The following is a 13,235-nucleotide window of genomic DNA, read 5'->3' on the forward strand; positions in this document are numbered from 1 at the left end:
AACAAGGATTCAAGGCATGGATAATAATGCACAGGGCATCTTGGCCTCTACACAGAGACTGTCTTGTGGATAATGGAATGTGGCCCCTAATACAGAAACCAGCTGCCACAAAATCCTGAGAACTGAGCTTTAATAGATAGTTTATTGGCCAGAAGGGGTGATCATTAATATCTGGAGCAAATAAATGAGGTAGCTTTTCCTGTGCCCTAGGAAAATCAGCCATTCTGGCCGTCAGTTAGGGATGGGGGAGAAATTCAACTGAGTTCATATTTAAAGCTGAATATCTCAAATTTACAATTTTTGAAACAATATGTCATTGTTTGAAATTCACACTTTAAAATTTTTGTTATGTAGTCCTCCAATCAATGTTTGCTAAAATATGTATATGAGGAGAAAGTGGCCTAGCACTAAAATAGCTAAAGATTTTTCATGATCATTGGGGGGGGGGGAGAATCACAAATTGCTGCAGAGACCTGAAGTGAAGAATGGAAAAATTTAAAACTGACATAAGTAAAATTGACACATGCTTTCATCCCTACCAATAGTGCATAGTTTTCAAACATAAGAACCTTCTACCCTGCCCCCCTACAAAAGCCAAAAATATGTGCTACCTAGTTTGGGGCTAGACATTTCACAGCTTTCACCCTTTTTGGACTCAAGAGGGTACCTGAAAAGATCCATAATGTATTGAAATAATAGCAGAGATACAGATCTAAATATTCTGAGGAAAAATCTAATTTTTCAGATTTCACTTATGGATAAAACTGTTCATCAAGGCCAAGGTGCAAGCTGTCATCTTCATATTTATATACCAAAATTTTCCTCATTTTTTGTTGTTGGAACCACTCATTACCATCAGCAAAATGTCTGATAATATTACTAGTGACAAATGCTTTTTTAAAAAACAAGAAACTTTGTTTATTCACCCCAGATGGTAATGATCACCCCATTTTCACACCCCTAGTCTACAGACTAAAATAACTGTCCTACTCTTGTAAGCTGGTGAAAGAATAGTAACATATTGAAAGAATAGTAACATATTCTTCTTGAAGGATCAGAATCAGCAAAGTATTAGTATGAACTTCATAAGATTGCACATATATACATATTAGCGATGCTGCTATATTCTAGAATAATTCATAAACTAATTCACAATGCAGATTTGATATTTTTAAAGAGATGAGTTTCTATCAATCTAAAAATATGTGTATGCCATATTTTTTCGTGTATAACACGCCCCCATGGGGGGACTCCAAATTGAGAAAATGGAAGGAGACTGTATCCGTGTATAAGATGACCCACAATTTTGAACATAATTTTTAAATTAAAAAAAACTAGTCTTATACAAGGAAAAGTACGTTATATTCAATAGGATTTTCATTCATTCAAATTTATCAATGTTGACTAAAATAAAAATTCAAATATTTAAAACACTTGTACAATGTTTATTTTAATGATCCTAGCAGGTACCACTATAATTCCAGTCTCAAAATGCAATAAACTATAACCATTATTCTAGAGTAGTACCACAAAAGTCCCTATTTACAATTCAGGCTGGGAGAAAGAACATTTCATGTTCTGAAAGAGATCTTTAGACTATGAAAGGTCCACTCCAAAGTATGTAGTGTTCGTCTTACACTATGCTGCCTTAAACAAGTAAAGGCTTTGACACCTTTAAAAAAAGATATAAGGAACTGATGGTAGGGGATATAATCAAGTAAAGTGTAACCAAGAGTCTGTGTAATGTACATTGGATGTTTTGACACTACAAAAGGGTTCTCAGAGGCAATGGAAATGCCTGTTAAAAAGCAATAATTCTACAGTTCATTTGATATTATTAATGCAACGTACATACCACTAAATAGTACAACCCAATCCTATGCAAATTGACTCAGAAGGTGCACTGAATTCAATGGACTTTAGTCCTGAGTAAGCATCTATATACTTAACTACACAACGTCACCCAAAAATCAAAAGAAAAAGCATTTCAATTTGTGTTGGTCAAACAGCAGTCCTATCTCTCAACCCCCCACCCTATCTTAAGGAAATCTCAAAAACAGTATCTAATACTTTATGGAATGAGTGTCTGCTGCTTCAAGATGTGAGGTGGTCAGTAGACACGTGCATACCAGCTTTCTGGATTTTATTCCACTCACTCCAATTGTTACTCGTGCTGAATCTTTTCCTGGTAAGGCAATAACATCCAAAGGTATAAATAGCAACTAGGTACTGCACACTGCTTCAACAGTTTTGTGACTAAGTGGTCTATAAATCTTTCTTAACAGATTAATTACTTTTGAAAAACGCAGGATACCTAGAGCTACAAGATTTATCTGAATTGGACAAAATGTGTCTGAGATGAGAAGACATGTCATTGTCCACTTTTTTTCCTAACCCCAATTCAGATTTCAACAAATCCTGAGGGATGTTCACAATCCCAGAACTTGGAATCTCCAGTGATACGTGAAGTTAGCAATTGTAGTCATTTCCTACCAACTTTATCAAGCAACACACAGAAATTATATTAGGTGGGAGACTGTATAGTTGCAGACTGACAAGCAATGTGGATCTTGGTGCAATCCATATTTTGTTGATATTTTAATCTTCTCCACTCCCTGTAAGACTATAAATTATGACCACCCACTTAACATGAGGGAGAAAAGAAAAATATTTTCAGTTAAAAGGACAGTCAATTGTTTGAAAGTGAGACACACTGAAAATAACTGATCTTTTCCATTTTGCCATGGCATCCAATAGGGTTATTTGTTCAATTCTCTGATCCACATTAACAGGATTATAATTAGCAGTTTCGACAGATTTCAGTTCTTCAAGAAGTTCTAATTTAAACTGAGGTTCTCTCTTAAAAATATTGGGTTATGAAATGAGAAAACCTGCAAAATTTCTGTTCTATCCATTAACTAGATTTAGTTCAAATGTGTTTCAGCGACTAGGTATTATTGTTTTTGAAGATCTTTTTTAAAGTTGAAGTTTTGGAAATACTTGAATAAAAAAAATTGAAATCCAATTAGAAGCATCACTGCAATGATCTCACAACTTGAGTTCAATCATAACAGCCTCACGTTTCCTACATCTTTCTTTTAGCTCCACCAGAAGGTAATTACTGCATGTTCCACCCTATGATAGACTTGGACTCAAAACACATCTGTTACACATTTATGGGCTAAGTGGTTCAGCATGCTGGTAAGGAAATATTGTGTGTTTGATGTACTCCAAATCTTGTTTTGATCCCCAATTGACAACTGAGTGGAGTGCCATTTCCAAAGAGGTAGCAAATTTGACTTTAGGTTTAGCTAAGAGGTAGAACATTTTCTCATAATGCTCCTACAGATAATAGGAATAGGCATGCCTCAAATCATCACTTTTATCACTTCGCATACTGCAAATGATGACAGCCCTTGAAGCACTTTGTCACAGTAATCTTTAAAAACAGTTTACCATATGAACCTGACTGTCCCCAAAAAAGGACTTCTGGACTTAATGCACCTTGAGATATTTGAAAGATAAAGGTAGTCAATCAATCAATCAATTAAATGTTGCTGAAACAATCAAAGCTCAAAGACCACTCATCTAAAAATTTGCTTGTGATAGGCACCAGTGGGTATGAGGAGCCTCTGAAAATAGGAAGTGTGATGCAGAGCAAGAGAACAGGGCTAATGTTGGACACAGCAAGTGTTGAATTTCAATTCACTGTTCTGTTGACTTGAAAGGAACCACTGGATGATGGCAATACTAACCTAGGCACTGTCAAACAAAACAAAAAACCCACCCCAAAGTTTCTATTGAAGATCTAGAAGCAGGCGGGGCTGCCTCTAATTATTTTTTTAAAATAAGTAATCAGGTTTCTCTTACCATATAAAAGTCCATAGCAAATTAAAAACATAAGGTGATGATACATGCAAGACATATAAGTAAGATTTCAAAGGAAGATTTTTCTTTAAAAGGCGTCGGCAGGTCTTGAAAGAAAATGCTGCTGAATCTGCAGTGGTGGCCGCTGGAAAATACAACCTCAAGCCTCTAATTAAGCTCTTCTGTGGAAGAAGCACCATCATTTCTTCCTACTCTGAAATGTGAGATAACCATCCCCCTCAAATAAGAGATGGTACTACTTTTGTGCATTAAAAATGAAGTAGCTACAAGGCTAATGAGGAACAGACTTGCCGACGTACATGGACACACACATACAATATCCCAAATCTAAAGATAATGACTGAAAATTTATGGCTCTTTCCTTCTCTGGCAGGCTGGAGTACAATTAGAATTCTCAGAACAGCAGATCCTTTGTGCCAACAGGCTGCGTTATGTTTATACTACTTCAGATAGGCCAGCCAGATGATTAAATAAATACATAGCACAGCATCCTTTCTGCATCAAAATAATACATAAAGTAGTAAAGGAGCGCTGGAATACAGGAGCATATCTGAACTGATGTCATTGCATTGTTACAGTAAGGACTGACAGGAATTAGATGTACAGAATATCTTGCACCATCAACCAGAAGAACATTGTTATTATAAATTGTGTGTGTGTGTGTGTGTGTGTGTGTGTCACACACACACACACACACACCCTTAGATGTCAAAAAGTAGTCAGATATGTAAGCATCTTACACTTATGTAACAGCACAAAAACATGGGAAAGTGCCCTTCTTTTCACTTCCTGCTTCTTTTCACTTCCTGCTAACTGAGACATTTAAAAAATGGAATTATTAGAATAACCACAAAAATATTTCCTTATGCACAAAGATGCATTCACATGTAGCACTTTACTCTAAATTTAATCAGGTTTTACTCCCATCATAATTACTATGCTTTGGTTTCATTCATGAACCCATTTCTGATAAAATTACTCCCCACTTGCACTATATCCTACCAGCATGCTGGGAATTCACCAGTTATTTTATCTGAACACGCACTGTATTATCTTGAACAAATACTACATACAAAGACCTATGAGCCACAAGTAGTTAAACAGTCTTACTATCCCAAAAGGAAACAAATGCATTAACAACGGTTTGCCTGTTCAGAACATTAACCTTGTTTTCCCAAGTGTGTAATGACATAAGTCAATTTTACCACGGTTCCTATAGTCTGTACTTTAGTCAAACCAATGATCAATGTCAAAATATGAAAAAACCCAACAATTTGAGTTTATGGTGACCTTCAGGGCCACCTTGAGTGAGAAGCTGATGTTTGTGTCTGCTACCAGCGCTGATTATCAGGTGCTGAGGTTGTGCAGTACTATGCATGTTATGATTATATAGTTGGAATCTGGGAGTGGATAGAAGTACTGTAGTTCTAATCTATACCCTCCAGAGCAAGAGCTTGCTCTGGTAGATATGGGCCCCTCACAGGTGAGAGATAGGAGAGGAGTATTATTTATTAGCGCTCCTAATATTAGGAGCATGAGTTTGTAAGTGCTTCAGAGATTAGGCTCAGCAGCGGACCTTTGTATGTGGGTGGCAATATGGCCACGTGTCAGTAATTTATGTATGAGTTGTTGATGGAGGTAATGAATGATTGTAGTGGTTGTGTGAAAAAGGGGCTGAGTGAGATTAAGTGACTGTATGTATGTTGTGTTGATTGAAATTTTATATTATATTGCCTTGCAGGTGCTCTGGCTTTATTTATTTTTGTATTATGTTTATGTACATGGTATTGTTTCTGTATTTTGTTATGAATCATTTGACATGGTTTTATTGTACTTTCTAGGTACAATATATATGCATTTATCTATTGTAAACCTCTTCAAGCTCTTTCAGAGCAGTCTATAAATGGAAATAACGTATAAATCATCATCTGAAGGGGAATCTCCTTGTTTACAATACAGTGCTATTAGTAGTTCTGTCAAATATGGAAAAACTCAAGTGCTTATTAGGACATAACATTTCAAATAATCCAATACTGCCACCAGCTACCAGTATTAGAATCTCGGAATCTCTTTGGTAAGTATATAAACAATGCTTCCACATATCCTTTCTGTCGTAACAGCTCCAATGGGAAGGTCTATTTTGTGCTCCCTTTTCAGAATTCCCTGAATAGCTCTTTTGTGTCTGCAGAGCCCAAGAAACATAAACTGATGGTCTATGTGAATCATTTGTACCATCCATTAACTAGATTCCTCCAGGGTGCTCAAAATCAGAACAGGATCTCTTTCACTTAAGAGGTTCACTACCTCCAGACTACACGCCTATATTTTAAGGGTGTCATTTGTGGCCTTATGTTTTATATTTGTTCCCATAAATCAGCTAGCACAACACACTGCTAACACCAGTGGAATATTTAGTATTTATCATTGCTCTCCTTCTGATACATATGTTGAAGGAAGATATTTCAAATATAGTAATTTACACTGCAGTTAAACAGTTGATATAGTCATTATTTATATGCCTATTATTACATTTATATCCCACCTTTTATCTTATCTGGCCATTAATTAGCCTCCAACAGCCAAAAGGTAGTAGACATGGTCCTTGCTATCTCCACTGGTTCTCTTTATCTTAACACAGTCATATTTTCAAAAACACATTTTCTATTTCCAAATGGCTACAGCTGAGCTATGATTTACTACTACTGGTTTTGCATCTCCTGAAGTACAGCAGGTATGACAATATAGATAGGATTTTAAACAATGCTCTTCTGCCTGGTAAGGACAACAGAGCAAGGTAGATACCGAGAATAATTAGCAGATGAGTAAACATGCATGGGGGGGAAAAATATCAATACCTGGCCATTCCAAGACTGGAAAAGTTGGGTGGAACAATCAAGATATCAAGCCTAGAAAAGGGATGGGTACCCAGGAGATCATAAGCAGCTGAGAGACACTGAGGAATTAGTTGCAGTAGGACCTCTTCACAGGATTTCTTAAGGCACTGAGGAGCAAAGACACGATGAGGAATGACCACCTGAGAAGTAGCAGCAGGATCCTGGAAGCGGCAAGGATATGGCAGATGACCACAAGTCTGTTCTAACAACCTGAAATTGAAAAATAGTATCTTATTTCTAGTAAGTAAAGTTCTGAGCATACTTAGATAATGAAGCTATGGATAACCAGAAGTGGCCTGTTGCATTAGGAAGACCAATTTTTTCCTCTGGTGGAAAAAAAATGGGACTGCCACAACTGTTGATAGAAAATTGGATGGCATGGAAATATGCTGCTCTTAAGAAGATTCAATATAAAGCTTAACATTTTGCTGATATTCAGGGTTTCACTAATAAGACATATTTCTGTTGAAATATGTCCACATCAAGTTGGTCTAGTGACATGTGACTTGCTTGAGTCTGCAGGTCTGTAGGAATGTCTCTGCTGTACAGCCACTTTCCAACTATTATATCCACCACAACCTTGAGAATACATTATAGTAGTGATTAAAAAAATAAAATAGAATAATGCTCAATGTCATTAAAGGGGTTCAAGTCTAAATTAATATTTGAAGACCTGCAATTAATATGTCATCCACTGATCCATGTTGGTTCTCACACAGGTATAGTTAATAAAGAATAATATAAGGAATAAAATAGATGAAGCAAAAAAAAAAAAATCAGGCATATATCAGAAAAAACAAACATCCTAAGAAGAAAACTGATGTTTACTTTAATCAGTTGGAATGACATCCTTCACATACTATAAAAATGTCTCCCCTCCTAACTCCTAGTTCTTCAGGATCATTAAGTACTAAAGTAATGTAGGCTTGAATGTAAATTGCTTTTGAGTTACTTTTGTAAAAGCTGAGATCCAGCTCTGAGGCCTTTTCAGCAGTTCCCTCAATGCAAAAAGTGAGGTTACAAGGAAAAAGGCAGAGGCCCTTCTTGATAGTGCTAGGGTTTTTTGCGCCCTAGGCGAGATCACCTTTTGGCGCCCCCCATCGTTCCGCATACTTTGCGCATGCGCAGGAGCACTCCATTGCGTCACGTGCACACACAGAAGCAGCGCTCTACTTACATACTTTTCGGGGTGCAAACGGCACCCTGGAATGGATCGCGTCCGTACCACTGTATTTAAAATATTTATGCACCTGCCCTTACATTCAAAATTCCCAAGACAGTTTATAAGAACTAATACAAATTACTTTAAAAACAGTAATAGGCAGTACTGAAAACAATCTATGTGCAGGGGTTAGGCAGAGGTTAATAAAGCCTGGGGAGATAAAAAGGTCTTTAGAAGGAAAAGGATGAATGAGTAAAAGCTTATTTATTTGGCACAGAGAGCATTGCCATACTCAACTGTGAAATAAGCAGTGATGCTCCTTCCCTGCCTGCTCCACAGAGCTGTGAGTGCCATGCAGCCTGCCCTGTGCCCACTAGGCCAACCTGTTGCAGCGATGGACTCGGTTTTGTTAGCAGTGAAGTTTCATCTGCCAGTCTGCTGGGCCTCTGTAGTGTGGTCTAGTGGTTAGAGGATCAAGGTGAGCAGTGTTCAAAGCCACTCATAGACCCAGTCTCTTAGCCTAACCCAGGGGTCAGCAAACCTTTTCAGCAGCAAACTGTCCCTCAGACCTTGTGGGGGGCCAGACTATATTTTGAAAATAAAAAAAATAAACGAATTCCTATGCCCCACAAATAACCCAGAGATGCATTTTAAATAAAAGCACACATTCTGCTCATGTAAAAACACCAGGCAAGCCCCCCAAATAACATAGAGATGCATTTTAAATAAAAGGACACATTCTACTCATGTAAAAACACGCTGATTCCCGGACCGTCCGTGGGCCAGATTTAGAAGGCGATTGGGCCGGATCCAGCCCCTGGGCCTCAGTTTGCCTACCCATGGCCTAACCTCTTCTATAGGCCTGTTGCACAGATAATGGGGGAAAGAGAAATGTATGGGGAGGGAAAGATGAAATAGAAACCTAACAAATTACTAAATGCATAGGATGGGAAAGGTGAACTCTCATCCTTGGCCTCAGGTGGCAAAATGTCCTGCACTAGCCCTCAGGGGAACAACTCAGCTGGTAGAGTAGGAGACTTTCAATCTCTAATCTTCTCTGTATCGTTCCAATTTTAGTATATGTGCTGCCGAAGCGAGCACAGGAGACTTTCAATCTCAGGCTTGTGGGTTTGAGCCCCATGCTGGATAAAAGATTTCTTCATTGCAGGGGGTACTTGGACCAACTCTACAATTCCATGAAATGCACAAGCCCCATTGATTGTCACCACCACCCCAGTTTTCGCCAAAGAAAACTGTTTACAGAAAGCAGTAGCCAAGGGAAGTGTCAGTGACTGGGTCCCCTCTGGGTCTCTGCCTGGGGGCCAAGGGGAAGGGAAAAGGGAATGAAGGGGCAGCAGACGGCAGGCTGAAGACAATAAAAGGCGAGGAAGCGAATATGTGACGGAGGGAAAGTGGAGAAAATAAACGAAGGAATGAGGGGAGGGGAGAAAAGAAAAGTTGAGTGCGAAAATGGGCAATGGCGCAAGAAAGGGGGTAAAGTATGAAGGGTGGAGTGGAGAAGGCTGAAGGAAATAAATCTGGGGCTGGGGTGGAAGAAATGGAAAGGACGCGAAGAGGAGCAGGAAGGGAAAGGGACAGGAAGCGAACGAGAATCAGGAAGAGGCTGAAGGAGACCGGCAGTGCAAAAGGAAGGGAATATGAGGAGCAAGGGGAGAGAGAAAGGGCGAGAAGGAGAAGGGGCGAGGGGCGAAGGCGCGCGAAGGGGAGGGCAGGCGCCCGAGGGAGGGGCAATGGCGAGAGAGACGGCCAGGCGGGGAGGGAGGCTGAGGGAGGCGCAAGAGGGAAGAGGGAAGCCTGACACAGTGGCGGCAGCGCAGTGAGCAGAGCTGTCCCCACCGCAGCCCGCTGCTGTGAGGGTGCGACAGGCACTCCTCCTTCGCCTCCGGCGTGAGCACTGCGAGCGGCCCCCTTTAGGTCAGGACAGGAGCTGCCTTGGGCAAGGGGGGGGGCCAAAGGGAGGAACTTGGGCATAGGGCAGCAGCCTCCTCCGCTGCCACCGCCTCCCCTTCTTCTCCGCTCCTCTCCTCCTGCCCCGCTTCTTCCTCAGCATGATGTTCACCCAGCAACAGCAGCGGGAACTGCCGCCGCCGCCTCGGGCTTGAGCCGCCCGCCGCCTGGCGAGAGAGGGAGGCACTCTGTCCCTCCTTCCTCGGCTCCCAGGGTCTCCTCCTCCAGGAGGAGGGCAGGCCGTGGGTAAAGAGAAGTGGGCTGGTGCCAGCAGGCTGTGTGGTGCGTGAAAGAAAAGGAGCAGCAGTGGGCAGCGGCAGGGGGTGGAGGGGCAGGCTGGCCAGCGCCCCCTCCATTTTGGCACCCTAGGCAACTGCCTAGTTCGCCTTAATAGATGTGCCAGCTCTGCTTCCAAGCAGAAAGCTTCTCCTGAAAGTTAATCCATATGTATCACTGATGCACTTATTTTCTTAGCCTCTTCCTTCATTTTGTATCATAAAAGGGACATTATTGCTCTGAATAACTTTGACTGCATGGATACAAATGTCTGTTTCCAGGATTGTTCCTTTGCAGTACAAACATAACTTCTAGTTTTTTTAAGACCTACCCTATAGGTAAAAATTATGATGTACTTCTGTTCCAGGGCTACAGAATTTAAACTGCACATCTTTCCCTTCCATATTTACAACTTCAACAGCACCCAAATCGCTCATTTATCAGAAAAGGAGGGTGGTTCTTCTTTATTATTGCCAATACCTCCATGCTCTGAAGAGAACATGAATACGCTAAACATAAACCATCTTAACCAGGGTTCACAAATCCATTTAAAGCTGTTGTTAAGATGGGAATTCTGGTCAGCATTGATGCAATTAGAACAGTAAGGCATAGCTAAAGCAGACATGAGAAAGGAAAGAGAGTGCAGAGCTCACTCCTGACTCTTAACCTGTTTATCATCTGTAGAATATTGGATAATAAATTCTTATTTCGTGAAGATGTTCTGAGTGATGTTTCTAATCTTGAATAGTATACAGTCAGAACATATTAAAAGCAATGTATTTCAAAATCCTTTGAACAAAATTTTGCCATGAAATTGATGATCTGTTACAGACTCAAAAACATTAAAAACAAATGTATCACAACTGCAGTATGTTTGTCTGTGAGCCTATCATGCTACAAATATGTGAACAAACAGCAACTATTAGAAACAGGATACTTAAGACATAGCTGAATTGGAAAAAGGATGGAAAACATGGGTAGAAAGACATAGTACTGCTTCTCTATGAATTTTTAAAAATCTAGAGTTAGAGTCTCAGAAAGTAGACTGCTACTGAACTAAAGTATGCCCACTTAAGGAGCACCTCCTTAGTATTATGAATACAACTAGAACATCTGCAACCATACAGATGTTAACTGTAGTGTTTTGTTTTGAACAAAAGCAACTTGAGTGATTTAAAAACAAGATTATAATGGATTATAATGAAGACAAAAGAATAGTTCATAGTTTAGGAGTTCACTTTTCACATACTTCAGCGAATCCATGTAGAAACAAATTCTGTTACTCAAAGAATGCTCTCTTTTTTTTCAACATAAGCAACACGCCTTTGCTCATCCTTGCCCATTGGAGTAATTTCTCTTATATGGTTTCCCTTTGCTTTGATTAAACATGTTCTGCTATTGTTCCTTGACTATGATGACTCATTTTCTTGTATAACAGAAAAAAATGGAATGCTCTCTAAAGTACATATTTTTGAGCTGTAATCACCGACCTGACATCCGCCTTTGACAACAGTGGAAAGAGCCCATCATTCCTCTGAACATCAGTTGCGCAAGTTTTTCTTTTAACTTCTGCCCAGCATCCTGCAGCAATAGTGAATGTAGATGCTGGCATTGGCATGGTCACATAATAAAACCAATTTAATACACCTATGAAAAAAAAAGCACAAGTTACGCTCTGCATTGGCACTTGAGCTGCTAAATCCAACACATTGTTCTCTGATTCGACTGCCCACCAAGCCTGAAGGTTAGATTTCTTGTTGTTATTTTATTATTCAACCATACTGTTTTTAAAAGATCACACTTTATGGCTATACTGTATAGAAGTTATTTTTTCTACTATCTAGTACAACGGTGAAAAAGTAAGCCTTTTACTTCTTGAAAATATTAGGCAAAAGTGTCACAGTAGCGTTCACATCTCCACAATCAGACCTGTTTCCATTTTAATAGCTTTGGTTCTATAGAAATAATTCAATACACTCAATTTGATACTAAGGGCTGAATCAAGAAGGACCCTCTAATAGCTTCCTTTCTATAGAACGGTTGAATTTTAAACATCAGATGTAACTATTTCTCAAGCATCATCTATCTCAAGGATGGGGAACTGGATCCGGTCAGCTAGCCAATTGATCTCTGAAAGTTGTCTTTGTACATAACAGATGAAAGGGAGCATGGATTCTTCCTTAATCCTGAGATCCAGTAAACTGGGAGGAACCGAAGTAGTTCTCAGTCTCTGAATGCTGACAGGTCAGCTCTGTTGTCCTTGAAGCTTGATGTCCTAGTTCACAAATGTATGACCGTAATGACTGAAATACCAAATAAAGACTTGCACATCTGAAGCAGCTATCACAGATCCAACCAATACTACAGACAGGGGTTTCAAATCACTTCAAACACTGTGATTTTCAAACACAATCAGTATATTGTGCAATCATAAGTGCACGTGTGAATTGGTTTCAACTAGACTTCAACAGCTTCAACACACAGGTCCCAAGACTAAAAGTATTTTGCTTTACCATATACTCCCTCATTCATGCTGCCCCCAAATTCTATAAAATAAACACAGGATGCTTCCAGATTGTCAATATTTTGGGGCAGGATTCAAGCACTTACTGGCAAATTCAGGGAGTTGATTAAATTCAATTGTAGTTCATTAAGAGGTCTAGCAAAACAAAATCGTTTCTCAAAAAGATTTGACTTCTTGAAATAAGAAATGTGATGAGAAAATGACCTAGAAATTGTAATAAAACAATGTCATCTAACCTCTCCACAAACAAATAAGAATAAACCCTCATTAAATAGCCAATGTACGGTAATCTAATCTCCATACAAACAAATCATGATGAATGCTCAGTGGGTTGCCTGGAAGTGGCCACAGTGGCAATTTTCAAGTCAAACAGTAAACTGTGAAATTATATGAGAGATAATAATTGAAGAAAAATCATCCAAACTGAGAGTCAATGGTCCCAAACAAAAAATGACAAGGGAGAAAACAGTATAAAGCAAACAAAAAATAGGGATACACAAACAGGGGGTTTAGTACTTAAACA

General features: G+C 39.4%; 1 protein-coding gene across 1 annotated transcript in view; it reads right to left on the reverse strand.

Annotated features, from left to right (window-relative positions):
• The window catches only part of AOPEP (aminopeptidase O (putative)), a 171,106-nt gene that overhangs the window by 145,385 nt on the left and 12,486 nt on the right, over positions 1-13,235 (reverse strand). The window contains exons 3-4 of the mRNA XM_033164197.1: positions 11,679-11,835; positions 6,744-6,992 (exon numbers count right to left, since the gene is read on the reverse strand). Of these exons, the coding sequence (XP_033020088.1) occupies positions 6,744-6,992; positions 11,679-11,835 (406 nt within the window). The remainder of the gene's footprint in view (positions 1-6,743; positions 6,993-11,678; positions 11,836-13,235) is intronic.

Source organism: Lacerta agilis, chromosome 11, assembly GCF_009819535.1.
Source record: "Lacerta agilis isolate rLacAgi1 chromosome 11, rLacAgi1.pri, whole genome shotgun sequence".
In the NCBI taxonomy this organism is placed as follows: Eukaryota; Metazoa; Chordata; class Lepidosauria; order Squamata; family Lacertidae; genus Lacerta; species Lacerta agilis.